The 13,846-nt window shown below is 42.0% G+C and overlaps 1 protein-coding gene across 1 annotated transcript in view; it reads right to left on the bottom strand.

The window, feature by feature from the left end:
• The window catches only part of ARHGEF28 (Rho guanine nucleotide exchange factor 28), a 284,777-nt gene that overhangs the window by 147,174 nt on the left and 123,757 nt on the right, over positions 1-13,846 (bottom strand). The window contains exon 4 of the mRNA XM_030322942.1: positions 11,038-11,331. Within this exon, the coding sequence (XP_030178802.1) occupies positions 11,038-11,331 (294 nt within the window). The remainder of the gene's footprint in view (positions 1-11,037; positions 11,332-13,846) is intronic.

Raw genomic sequence — 13,846 nt, 5'->3', positions numbered from 1 at the left:
CCCATCTTTCAGCACAAGGGGCATGCTCAGCTAGGGATATTCTGGTGAACCTAGAAGAGGAAGCTAGATGGAATAAACTGAGTAAGAAACCAGTGTTTAAGGTGCTCCGTGCCTGGGATGAGGGTGAGGAGGTTGAAAGAGATCACGAGCAGGCCACATGAGCAGCTGTTGACATACGAATGAAAGCAAAGAAACGGACCAGCACAACCACCCTTTTTATTTCATGCTTGTCAGTTGCCGGTGACCGTAAGAACGTTACATCCCTCGTTCCCCCCTAACATTTATTATGTGACTTACATATGTTATCTTATTTGATCCTGACAGCCATTGCACAAGGTAAGGCCTATTATTATCCCCATTGAAGAGGAGCAGAAACTGAGATATGACACCATCAACTAATTGTCCAAACTCATTCAGATACTAAATGGAGCACCGGGAATCTGAACCCAGGCTTTTCCACCCCCAAAACTCAAATTCTTAAAGGCAAAGAAAGGATTATGTAAAAGATGGCAAAAACAAGAAGGGCAGTGAAGATAGAACTTAAGTCAACAAAGCAAGAGTCAGGAAACCAAGCATAAAGAACTAAGCCACACCGCTCCTAAGGATGCAGGCTCATACCCCACTGTGCACATGTTGGCCAGATAGGTCAACCAGATAGGTCAACACAGAGAGAGAGAGAGAGAGAGACAGACAGACAGACAGACACACACACACATACACACATACACACACACACACACACACACACACACACACACACACACACACACACCACGGTCTCATGACAGGTCTGCAAATTAAAGTTTCTACTGCTACAGGGGTGCCTGGGTGGCTCAGTCGGTTAAGCGTCCAACTTCAGCTCAGGTCACGATCTCGCGGTCCATGAGTTCGAGCCCTGCGTCGGGCTCTGGGCTGATGGATCAGAGCCTGGAGCCTGCTTCCGATTCTGTGTCTCCCTTTCTCTCTGCCCCTCCCCCGTTCATGCTCTGTCTCTCTCTGTCTCAAAAATAAATAAACGTTAAAAAAAAATTTTTTTTTAATAAAAAAAAAAAGTTTCTACTGCTACAAAGGTAGGGCAGAGAAAGCAAGTATGTGAGTATCATTATGAACTAGAACCCAGGGCAGGATTACACAAGATTGGGGGGGGGGGGGGGGTTCTACCTATATAGCCTCATGATCACATAAAGGCCCACATTTAAAGAGTCAAGGCAAGGCCCTTCACAGTTCACTGGGACCACATACAGCAGGTCACTGCCAAAGGACACAGGTTGGTTATTTCCCTAAGAACATCTCCTCACTTCTGCCTCACTGCCCACCTCCTTTCCAAGTCTGTCCCACCTACCTGTTCAACCATCAGCCTTTAATCTGCAAGCCTTGGTAGTTTTAAAGCTAATTATTTATTTTTTAAAATAAAGTAACACAAGGACAGCTGCTAACATTCAAATCCTCTTCAAGAAATCTAGGGAAAAAAGCAAAAATTTTATTTTTTTTTCCTTGAGTATTAGCAGAATCCTTGGATACCGTCATTTGCAAATTCAGTGTTAGTCCCCTGAGTGCAATCAAAACAGTCATAAGAATCCTGCTGTTTGAAGGGTTTCCAGATGAGAGAAGCAGGGATGGGACATGGCCACCCAGAGGTAAATCCCAAAACCTTCCATTGTCCTAAATCCTTTAGGAAGCACATTAGGGCAGGGCATTTGAAAAAGCAGGAGCTTCCACTTACATTGTTTTCCCTTGAAAACTATGAGAGAGGGAGAAACTAACCTGAATACAACCCTCTGTTCTATCTCTTATGTGAGAACTAATAGATAATTCTCAATTCCAGTCTAAGGGCCATTAATGCCAGGTAAAAGTAGGAAGCTTATTATTTAAGGAAATCTTTCAGCTGCCTTCTCATCTTTAAAATATAATACCTTAAACAGACAATGTGCTTAATAAGGCTTTAACTGAAAAATAAATTCAAATTACTTGATGAGGGGTTCCTTTTCCTTGAGAGTTCAATTCCGTATTAAATTCTTAACTGCCAGAAAACCCATTCCTCAACAATAAAAGGCTTAAAAAGCAGGGGTGGGGGGGGGGCGGGTAGGTGGAAGACCTAGAAAACATTCTTAAAGATTTAAAACTTCAGGAGGCCTGGCTGGCTCAGCCAGCAGAGCACGCAACTCTTGATCTCAGGGTTGTGAGTTCAAGCCCTACATTGGGTGTAGACATTACTTAAAAACAAAATCTTAAAAATAAAGACTGAAAATGTCACAAATGATGCATATTTGTATACAAGCCTAAGTAATGTGTAACACTTTTACCAATTTAACATGGAACCTATTCTATTTTTTTCCAACTCTTTTTTTTAATGAAATTTATTGTCAAATTGGTTTCCATACAACACCCAGTGCTCATCCCAAAATATGCCCTCTTCAATACCCATCACCTACCCTCCCCTCCCTCCCACCCCCCTTATCATGGAACCTATTCTAAAAAACATTCTCTCCACCACTAGCATTCATGCAGTAGGTTACCTTAGCAACTGGAGGAATCGAATTTCAGCTTAAAATGTCAGAAAAGGAAGTGCGGAGATGTTTGTTCCATGAGATACTATCAGAAGTAACACAAGGCTAGAAAGTAATATTGAGTGTATATGTAACTGCTTGAAAAATGTCAAGATTTCCAAGAAAAACAGTTAAAACCTCAGAGTTAGTGGATACCCGTCATGCATTAATTTCCATACTCCTCAATCTTGTTTAAACTGAAAACCTGTATTTTGTAAGAAATCTGTCCTTTATGGGTTTCCTATCCACTGGTAGGACACCAGCTGATGTTATTTAAAATTTGCCATCCAGTGCAAAGCTTCGGGGCTCAAAAGCAAAGCTGACCTATCACAGTCTGTGGGACACTAAGTCAGTCTTCAAGTTCATTATGCCATCTCCTGGCTACTAAGACCTAGAACACAAGTCAAGGCCAACCAACAGGGCGATGCTCCTGAGCCTTGCTCTATTTTTTTCTGTTTCTGCAGCCAGCAAATTGTACTCAAGGATAAAAACGCCAGCCAAGCTCTATTTCAAGTGTTAAACAAATCTTGCTTCTTACTGGTTACAGTTCTCTTTCCTCTATTCAAAGAAAGGTCAACAGATATTTTCCTTTGTCAAACATTGCTGGCCCACACGTTTCCTTCTGCTCTTGCCTAGAAAGGTGAGGATTCTGGGTGTGTGGCTTCAAGCATGATGTAGATGTCACAGAAAAGTGACACTTTCCACTGAGTCTTTAGTTAAGAACCTTTAGTTCTCGGGGCACCTGGGTGGCTCAGTTGGTTAAGCGTCCGACTTCGCTCAGGTCATGATCTCATAGTCTGTGACTTAGAGCCCCGCATCGGGCTCTGTGCTGACAGCTCAGAGCCTGGAACCTGCTTCAGATTCTGTGTCTCCCTCTCTCTCTGCCCCTCACCCGCTCACACTCTGTCTCTCTCTGTCTCTCAAAAATAAACACTAAAAAAATTTTTTTTAATAATAAAAAACTTTATTTCTCAATTAATGGCTTTTCCTAAAATAAAACTGCTCTTTAAACCCCTTAAAAGTAACACTAAACAATCAAGACACGTTTTAACCATTGCTGAATGACCCACACTTTTGTAAACTTCCTTCCAAAGTTCTTTTGGCCTTCTGCGTTTCTTTTCCTTTTCCCCTCGTTAGTTGTCAGTGTAGAAAAACAAAGATTCTCCAACTAATTTACAAAGATCCTATTAACAAAACAGAGCACCACGCTAACCATCCTTCTTCGTAAGAGCATGACCACTCCATTAAACTTATGGTCCCTGACAAGGCTTCTACTTTTCCTGTAAGTCAATATTAACCACAATGTGACTGGTTTTTGCACAGACCACTAGTACTTAGACTTACCCTTACAACATGTACTCTGCAACCAGCACATTCCTTTAATTACTGGATTCTCAAATATTCTCATCTTCGAAATCAATAATTAAATTAATAAATTATCTAAGCTGCTTTCAGTGGGTATTACCAGTTCCACCCATTACTTTTGGGGGGACGGCTCCAGAAAGACAAGGTGGTTCCCTGAACAGAGCAGTTGTGTTTAGATCCAAGACACCCCTGCAGAAAAGTTTCAAAAACTCAATTGGCTTTCCCTAGAACTTTCTTCATGTCATCAACTATAAAGGCAAGAATAAAGTTTGACTCTTTAAACTTGATAGAACGTAACAGACAGAATTTTCCTTTTTTATTCAAAAATTATACAATGTATGCCCTGCAGATTCGATTCAAGGTATCACTTTTCTCAGATGTTCCCACCACAAAAAGGAAATGATATAACAGGATGTAGTTGTTACATAATGCTATAGCTGTAATCATTTTGTAATACATACATGTATCAAATCAACACATGGTACACCTTAAACTTACACAGTGTTATATGTCAACTCTGTCTCAATGAAACTGGAAAAAAAGATTTTATGTTTTCATAATTGGAATAATAAAGAGTTCCATCTTTCCCATAACTAAAAATTTGTACCTATAATGAAACCTTTGAACATATGAATTATTTTACCTAGAGAACTACATAAAAGTCCAAATTCGCTTTTCCTAATAATTTACTTTGGCAAAAAAAGGTCTTGAATCTGGAAATTGTTGCTATATATTGGTATATCTATTTTTTTTTTTTAAGATTTTACTTTTAAGCGATCTCCACACCCAATGTGGGGCTCAAACTCATAACCTTGAGGTCAAGAGTCGCACACTCCACACTGAGCTAGCCAGGCGCCCCATACATATTGGTTTATAAATGTAAATATATGCTGAGAGAGAGAATCTTGACATGAGTTTGTTTTTAACATGAGTGGGCTTCTTTTTCTCATATCAGAAAGCTTAAGCAAGACAACATCTTCTTATTCTGTAGGTTGGGATAGGAGCTATTATATTCCTAAAGGCAATGCCATCAGTCTTCCAAGATCGTATTTCTAGTCCCTTTGGGCTCTTTACTCAAATGGTAGCCTTCTCACTAGAGATGGCAAGGTTGGTGCTTTCCAGCCATGTCAGGCTTCTGGGAACACAACTGAAGTAAATGATACAGTTGAGCAGGAAGGGAAGACTAACTCACAAGTTATCTGAGCACCAAGAGAAAGAAACCAAGGGTTTTATCCCAGTTAATCTAATTGTCAAAATTATGCCAATCACTGAGAAAAGCTCTCTGTCCAATAAAAAGAACAAAACAACAAAAACCCACCAAGCAAAATACCCAAAACAAACAAAAAAGATCAACTGTAGCATCTTATTGAATATATATGACTATACTCCAAGTTTTACTGCAAATATAGGGTCCTGAGATCCTGCAAAAGCTTTTATCATGAAAGCTATTTCACAGGAAGAAATGGGTTTAATTTTATGAAATAGAAATTCAATTTTATTTATGACACAAAATTAAATAAAACGAGGGATATTTCCTTCCTTAGAACATACGATAAAGTTGCACTGTGAGTACCGATGGGTAACAAGCAAGGCCAAGAAAAGTCTCTGCTTTTCTTTATGAGACACAACACTCTGCTCAGACTGGCCCTCCTCCAGGATCTGAGGCCTTCAAGATAACACTCAGTGATAAAAAAGGCAAGAAAGTGAGGGATTACAAAGTGCAAAAAGCAAAGAAATACAGTAATCCTTCCCAGTAAGGTTTCCATCAGATTCTTCCAAACCGAAGTCATTATAGAAATAAATTCTCATTCAGCACATCCATTTATCCCGCAAAAAAACGTAAATAAATAAACCCAAAGAATTTTTAAGTGCCAGTGGTGAAGCTTTACATTGTTTCTGGGTAAGTGATAGGAGAAATAATTACTAGGAAAAAAAAAGTTGTTTCCAACTAATGATGCCACTATCACTTAATGCACAATAAACTTCAGTAGGCCTTATGCCACAGCTCCTTAGTTTATTATTTTTCTACCTTGAAGACAAACAACACTAATAAAATAGATACCTTAGGAAAAGATGTATTGAGCACGTAAAAGATTTAAACTGCTCAGATTAAACCTCTGCTAAATTGAAAACGAGGGACCAAGTTGTTGACACAGGACACACACCTCCACCCATGGAAGGACCCAATGTAAAGCTACACACACAGTAATTCCTTGAGAGAAATCCAAGAACTAAGTGAATGACTCCCATGCACAGGGTGCACGAGAAAACACCCACATCGGAACAGGTACAAAAGGCTGAGACACACTCATCATGAATTCTAGCCTTGGCAAAACACAATACAATCAAGAGGGAACCCCAACTCCCAGCTTCTCCCTAAGGAATGGAAGGTCTGGGTCACATCTAGCACCCCAACTTTTAAAGCTTTCACCTGGCTGTGAAAGCCAATGTGGTTTGCATCCTTGAGTCCTACAGGACTGTAGCAAACAAAGACACAGTTCTTAACAGACGAGCACTCAGCACAACTATGCCCTCAGGGCTCAGCATAGAGGAAGCAGGCATAAAGACACATCTCCCAGTCTTTCCCTGGAAGGGATGTGAGTGCATACTTTACAAACTGCTGCATAAGGGTCCACTTTCCAATTAGCATGCATCTAGGAGCTGACTGTGATCCTCCCTGGACCCCAAGGGAGCCAATGGGCAATTCCCCCCATGATCTTGCTTGGGTTCATTTGAAAATTAAAGCCAGGTCGCCAGCATCTCTCTGGAAGCAACTTGTACACACATCTGGCACCCCAGGTTTTACAGCTGCCACCCAAGGGACAGCTCTCCAGATTGCCTAGTTTTCAGAGCCAATGTGGCTTGCATTCATGACTCCCAGAGGACTGCACTGGATAAAAAATTCGTTATTAATGGGTGCACACAGAAGGACTAGATGCAACTATCCCCCCAGGGTTCAGCTCAGAGAGAGCCAACAAAAAACGCCCACCTGCCATTCTTTCCCTGCAAGGCATTTGACTGCATATTCTCCAAGCTTCGGCCTAAGCATCAGGTTTCTAATCAGCCAGCATCTAGGTGGTGACTGAGATCCTCCCTTTCAGGATACTGATGGGCCTAAGCACTACCTCAACTACCGGGAGCCGCTAAGAACAAAGATAACATCCTGGGAAATCACTCATGTTTGAGAGGCAACCAGGAACTTGGGCTAGACTGATAAACGAACTTCATCTACAGGAGACCGGTCTGTCAAGGCTGGGAGAGGTGTCTGTTTCATCTAAGAGAGTCAAAGAAAATGAAGAAACAGGAGAATAGGTTCCAAACCAAACAAGATAAATTCCCAGAAACCAACCTTAATGGAATGAAGTGATTTATCCAATAGAGAGTTCAAAATAATGGTCAAAATGATCCTCTCCCAGGTCAGGAGAGCAATATGTGAACATTGTGTTAATTTCAACAACAACAACAACAACAACAACAACAACAACAACAACACAAACAAGTACCAACCAGAAATCCCAGAGCTCAAGAATACAACAAATGAAATGAAAATTCAATAAAAAGATTCAACAGCAGGGGCACCTGAGTGGCTCAGTTTATTAAGCATTTGACTCTTGATCTTGACTCAGGTCTTGATCTCAGGGTTGTGAGTTCAACCCCTGCATTGGGCTCCATGCTGGATGTGGAGCCTACTATAAAAAAACAGAAAAAAAGAAGACAACAAAAGACTGAATAGACATTCAGCAACAGACAAGATCAAAGGGAAGAAGGGATCGGTGAACTTGAACCTGAAGACAGGGTAGGAGAATTCATCCACTCAGATGAGCCAAGAGAAAAACGGTTGTTAACCCCATCCCTGAACAGTGATGCTATAGAGAAGTTCCATTAGAAGTCTAGGCTGCAGGCAATGTTACCTCAAGCAGTGTCAACCATTCCAAGAGAAAGTCAAGAAAAGTTCCCAGAAATTGTCAAGGAAATGTTTACAATACCTGTATTTTATCCTTTGTCTGTAGCCTCATTTGTCCAGACCAAGTAATCTGCATCCTACATATGTACAAACAATATATTCTACATATGGAAATCCATTCACAGTCACACATGACAGTCCTATTCTACTGAGAATGTAGTATGTTCAGACGCTGTTATACAAGATTCACTATATATTATCTAATTTAATCGTTATAAACAAGCCAATGAGGTGGGTACTATAATGCTTCATTTTAGAAATTAAAACTCTATGACATTAGAACTGAAGTAACTTGCCCAGAATTTCTCATAGCCAGGAAGCAACAGGCTCAGGATTTGAACCCAGCTCCGAAACATAGATTCTTTATGACCCTAGAATTGTTTTCCCATCTATATCTCACCATGCAGAGGAGAGAACCTCTTGGTGACATAACTCTGTCTACTATAAAGATACAGATAAACCAAAGATCATGGCCAAGGGAAGCATAGAGAATGTGAATACATTTCCAAATAGCAATAAAAATGGCTGTAAGGGAACCCTTGCCAACTTGAGGATTAGCCTAGTGTTTTCCCAACATATTTTACTATGTACATCAGCAAAACGACTGAGTATATATATACCCCCAACACAGAAAATTGTATGCATGTACTATTGCCAATCCACAGATTAAAGGTTAGGAAATCTTAATTCATTCCTAAATGTTTGGATGAAAATATAGCATGCGGTAACATGAATCCCACTTTGAAGGCTCTTACAGTTTAAGTTATTCATGTGCAATTAACCTAACCTTCAACAATTTGTCACTTACAGGACCACAAGTTAAACCACTGCAGGCTCCAGGCTGCTATACTGAGGGGGGCCCTGGGCTAGGGAAGGAGCCCTGCTTCTGACCAGCATCACTGCTCCTGGAGGCTTTGGGGCACTTTACTTGTGCCCGAGTGTAGTGACTGGTGAGAAATTATGAAAACTTTATGCCTTTGCCAAAATGAATCTGCCTTTTAAGAAGTAAAATACCCTCCAATATTAGACTTTATTTAAAAAGCCAGGAGGCTTATGAAAATGAAGTTCCTTAGCCAGAAAACACATATATACACAAATGAATATATATGTACATACATGTATATGTGAATTCACATGTGTACGTGTGAATGTACAGGAACGTACTCATGTATATACATGCTTATGTACACATGCATACACATATACACATATAAATAAAGTTCCTTAGCCATAAAACATGTCCATTTTTTCACATATATGTATGAATTACATTAGTGGTATCTAGGATGTGACTTTCTTTTGAAGGTCCCAAAATACAACCTTCAGTCATACAACAAATACTTCTTGAACATTTGATATGTTCCAAGCCATTTGCTAGGTCCTTGGAGATAATGGTGAGGGGGACAGATAACTCCTACTTCCCCCCGGCACCCACCCCTTCATACATATCGATCAGCTACCATACAGCTAAGTACAGCACACAGGAGTCAGACGTGGCTCAACCCTGAACTAGGATAGTGACTTACCTCATCCAAGGTCTTAAGGAGTAAGAAACATGTTTAATTTCCCCCTGAGAGCTTTACTTTAACCCTGATGGAAAGAAAGAAATGGAGATCCTCTGTGTGGCTAATGGCCTTATGATTCTGTTTACAAAAATCATACCCCTTTACCTAGATTAATGCACTGCATCTTATCCGTGATCAAATGTAAACCAACCTGTAATCAGAAGTTATCAGGAAGCAGAAACTCTCGAAAACAGCATAATCCAGCCATTAAACTAAAGCATGCAAGACACAAAGACAATAGTATATGTGTATTTAATAAAATATAGAACATCTATTTCTTCTTAATTTTTTAATGTTTTATTTATTTTCGAGAGAGAGAGAGAATGAGAATGAGTGGGGGAGAGGCACAGAGAGAGGAAGACACAGAATCTGAAGCAGGTTCCAGGCTCTGAGCTGTCAGCAGAGCCCGACACGGGGCTCAAACTCGTGAACCACAAGATCATGACCTGAGCCGAAGTCGGATGCCTAACCGAGTAAGCCACCCAGGCGCCACTAACAGCATCTATTTCTAATAAAATTTTGTGATTGGTAATAACCATAAAAAGCATCTGTCGAACAGTTTAGCCTCATGCCTTGCATGGACTTACACAAAACACCCATCTTTGTTCACACACAGATGGTTGGTGTTGAGACCCAATTATTCAGTCTTGGAGTACCTGGGTGGCTCTGTCGGCTGAGCGTGTTACTTTGACATAATGCATGATCTCACAATTCATGAGTTCGAGCCCCCGCATTGGGCTCTCTGCTGTCAGCATGGAGCCTGCTTTGGATCCTCAGTCCCCCTTCTCTCTGCCCCTCCCTGCTCACCGTTTACCTCTCTTAAAAATAAATAAACATTAAAAAAAAAAGAGTCTAGGGGCGCCTGGGTGGCGCAGTCGGTTAAGCGTCCGACTTCAGCCAGGTCACGATCTCGCGGTCCGTGAGTTCGAGCCCCGCGTCGGGCTCTGGGCTGACGGCTCGGAGCCTGGAGCCTGTTTCCGATTCTGTGTCTCCCTCTCTCTCTGCCCCTCCCCCGTTCATGCTCTGTCTCTCTCTGTTCCAAAAATAAATAAACGTTGGAAAAAAAAAATTTTTTTTAAAAAGAGTCTATACAGTCTTTCAATAAACAGGAACCATTCCAGAGGTATCTCCAAAAGTTAGCACAAACATCTGGATACTCTCAGTGACACTGGCGTTTTAAAGATGTCAACATAGTGATTCTATTTCCTGCATGGCCATACTCCCATAGCTCAGTTGCTCAGAGCCGACTGCCTATTATTCCTTGCCTGATGACTCTAGTTACTTGTAAATAGTGCAGCAAGCTCATGGCAAGAACAGATGCCAAGGGAAGTAGAGCCATAGCCCAAAGGAACTGGTGCAAGACCCTACCACCAAGCAACAGTCTTTCCCTCTTTGAGGCAAAGTTCTTCCCTGCCTCGAATAGAGCCGAATAGCATCAACCAGCCCAGAGACGAGTGCCCCAGGATCTCAAGGAATCCAGCCATATCAGAGTGAGGATCAGGTCAAAAAACGGGCAGGAAAATCAACCCACAGAGACAGACAACAAATTGTAAGGCACATAGAGAAAAGACATCTGAATATTCTGGTGAGGACCCACCTTCAAGTGAGTAATTTCCCAAGACAGTCCACCCAAGAGGCATCTCCAGATGGGTCAGAGCCAGCACGAGCTCCTCATCCAAAGCAGGCAAAGCTCCCACCGTCAGGGCAAATGGAGTCAGCAAGGTCTGATGACTACCGGCTGTGAGGCGATCAGCCTGGGTGACCAGCAAACGAGCCAGCCTGCAGGCCATGTTGTCCACGTAGGTCACAGAGCCAGAGCCCATGATCACCGGGGAGTAACCTTCTGAGCAGAGGCACACAGACACCATCACCATCTCCTGAAGCCTGTGGCCTGGACAACGAGACAGGAAATAATTCACCTAGAGTCTACATGAGGTGCTCACCCAGTCAGGGGTCACTAGTTTCATTGCACTGCCCAAGCAGACCACGTGCTCCAGGACAGCAAGGCAGAGGGGAAATGAAGCCAGTTATCTTTAAACGTTGCTGGGCTTGTGGGGCCAAATTAAAACAGGTTCCATTTTTTTTTCTATAACTCCCGATTTGAAAACTAACCTTTTTAAGCTCTGAGCACTTCAGGGTTTATTCTCCTATCATTATCCAACACTGTTATTTGGCACACCTTCACCTCGTACTCCTACCCCAAACACTTCATTCAACTTTGTCACTTTAAAGGCCTTGGCCCTTTCCTGCTCTGACACTTCCTCCTGACTCTTCCATTTTTAGGTATTTATTTAGATGATAGTTTTATAAAGTAGCTCCACGGAGGTCCTTCGAATTACGAGTTAGGGTAAGTGAAGACAACTCATCAGAAATACTTACGTATGTTGTTCGTTGCCCCCCACCCCTGCCACCTCTGAGAATAGCGTCTGTCTCTTGGAAGTGCTCTTAGTATTTCTCTTGTGGGTGGTCATCGAATCCTGCCACCTGTCCCTCCTTATACTCCCCCTTCATCTTGTCAAGGTGGGTGAACCACTCTCCAGGTACATTTTTATGCTGCACTTGACAGAAGCTCCAGGAATTAGTCCCACCCAACTTCTGTGATTATTATAATCATAGCCAAGCAAATGGCTAATAGGAGCCTTCACAGGAACAAGAGCATCCCAGTTTACTAAGTGAGAACCAGTGCCATTTCACATCACCTCTTTAAAAATGATCTACTGGTGTGGGCACCAAATAGCAACCCCCCCTCCACCCCGCCCAGACTATAAGCTTCCAGTACATACTACAGAAATCTACTCTACACACTTCCGAGAAGCTACCATGGGAAAGCTGCAACAGCAGACATTTAAGGTTCAGAAACAGGGACTGTCACCTGCCTGTATGGATTCTGTTAAAACTAAGGTAAGACCTCTCACTTCAAAACAGGCGACATTACCATCAAAAAGATTTTAACACACAAGGAATGGCAAGAAGGCTAACCCCTGTGTCCAAGTAAAGAAAATGATAGAAGTTTTGATATTAGGATTGCACTTTCGTTATTTTCATTCTTCCCCCACTAGACGCTTTCCTAAGAGAAAATCAAGCAAGGAGGGGGGAGCAAAAGGCAGTAAAGACATCAACGTAAAAGTCAAAGCAGAAAGACAAAGGCTAAGGAGAAAGAGACAAAGTGACTCTGTGCCATTAAAGAGGGTTGGCTTTTTTTCTTCTAAGGATGGAAGTTACTGGAACAGAGAGAGAAGTGCTTAAAATTGCCCATGGTGTCAGAAATGCGACAACAGATTGATCTGATGACCAGGCCGAGGTAGGGCTGAAGGGCCTTCGCACCTCCCTGCAATTCTCACTATGGGTTGTTTCCATGTGAACTGTCTACTTTCTTCCCACATGTAACAGATACACTGCAGAAGCACTTAGAAATATCCTTCCTCTAGGGGCGCCTGGGTGGCTCAGTCGGGTAAGCATCCGACTTCGGCTCAGGTCATGATCTCACAGTTTGTGAGTACAAGCCCCACGTCTGGCTCTGTGCTGACAGCTCAGAGCCTGGAACCTGCTTCAGATTCTGTGTCTCCCTCTCTCTCTGCCATTCCCCCACTTGTGCACACTCTCAAAAATAAATAAATGTTAAAAAAAATTTTTTTTAAAAAAAGAAAGAAAGAAATATCCTTTCTCTAGGGGCACCTGGGTGGCTCAATCAGATGAGTGTCTCTTTATTTCAGTTCAGGCAATGATGCCAGGGTCTTGCAATTCCAGCCCCATGTCTGGCTCTATGCTCCATGTAGAGCCTGCTTCAGATTCTTCCTGTCTCTCCCTCTCCCCTATTCACACCACCTCTATCTAAAAATATGAAATACTTTTTTTTAAAAAAAGTATCTTTCCTCTAAAAATGAAGCCAACTTACCCATTAAAGAACTGAAGGTTCCCTCCACAATGCAATTTAGAGGGCCTAAAAGACGCATTTAGGTTAAAGAAAACCAATCCATCAATAAACCAAACAACAAAATCCTCCCCCCTGCAAATAATAACACCTTCATTACGCTCTGTGGCTACAACTTGATGTCTCAGATACATAACCCACATTCCAATGAAATTTCAAAAACAGCTGCATCTGAGAACTATTAGTTCTTAACAAACACTAACATGAAATATTAACTTGTCATCTGTCACCACGGTAATCAAAGAAGACATGTAGGAGAATGACAAGTTTCTGAACACGAACATTTGGGTGGTGGGAAGACAAAGTTATGGAGCCTGAGATCTGGTAAAGACAAGTCTAGATACACAGAGTGCCATGGAAGGAACCCCAGACACCAAAAGGAGCAAGCGGGAGACAGGCAGACACTAGGGCTACCAGACTCAGTGCAGGCGAAGTAGGCAGGGAGAATGAAAACCTACTGGTCACGTCTCAGGTC

This window comes from Lynx canadensis, chromosome A1, assembly GCF_007474595.2.
Source record: "Lynx canadensis isolate LIC74 chromosome A1, mLynCan4.pri.v2, whole genome shotgun sequence".
NCBI lineage: Eukaryota > Metazoa > Chordata > Mammalia > Carnivora > Felidae > Lynx > Lynx canadensis.
This window is presented reverse-complemented; position numbering and strand designations above follow the sequence as displayed.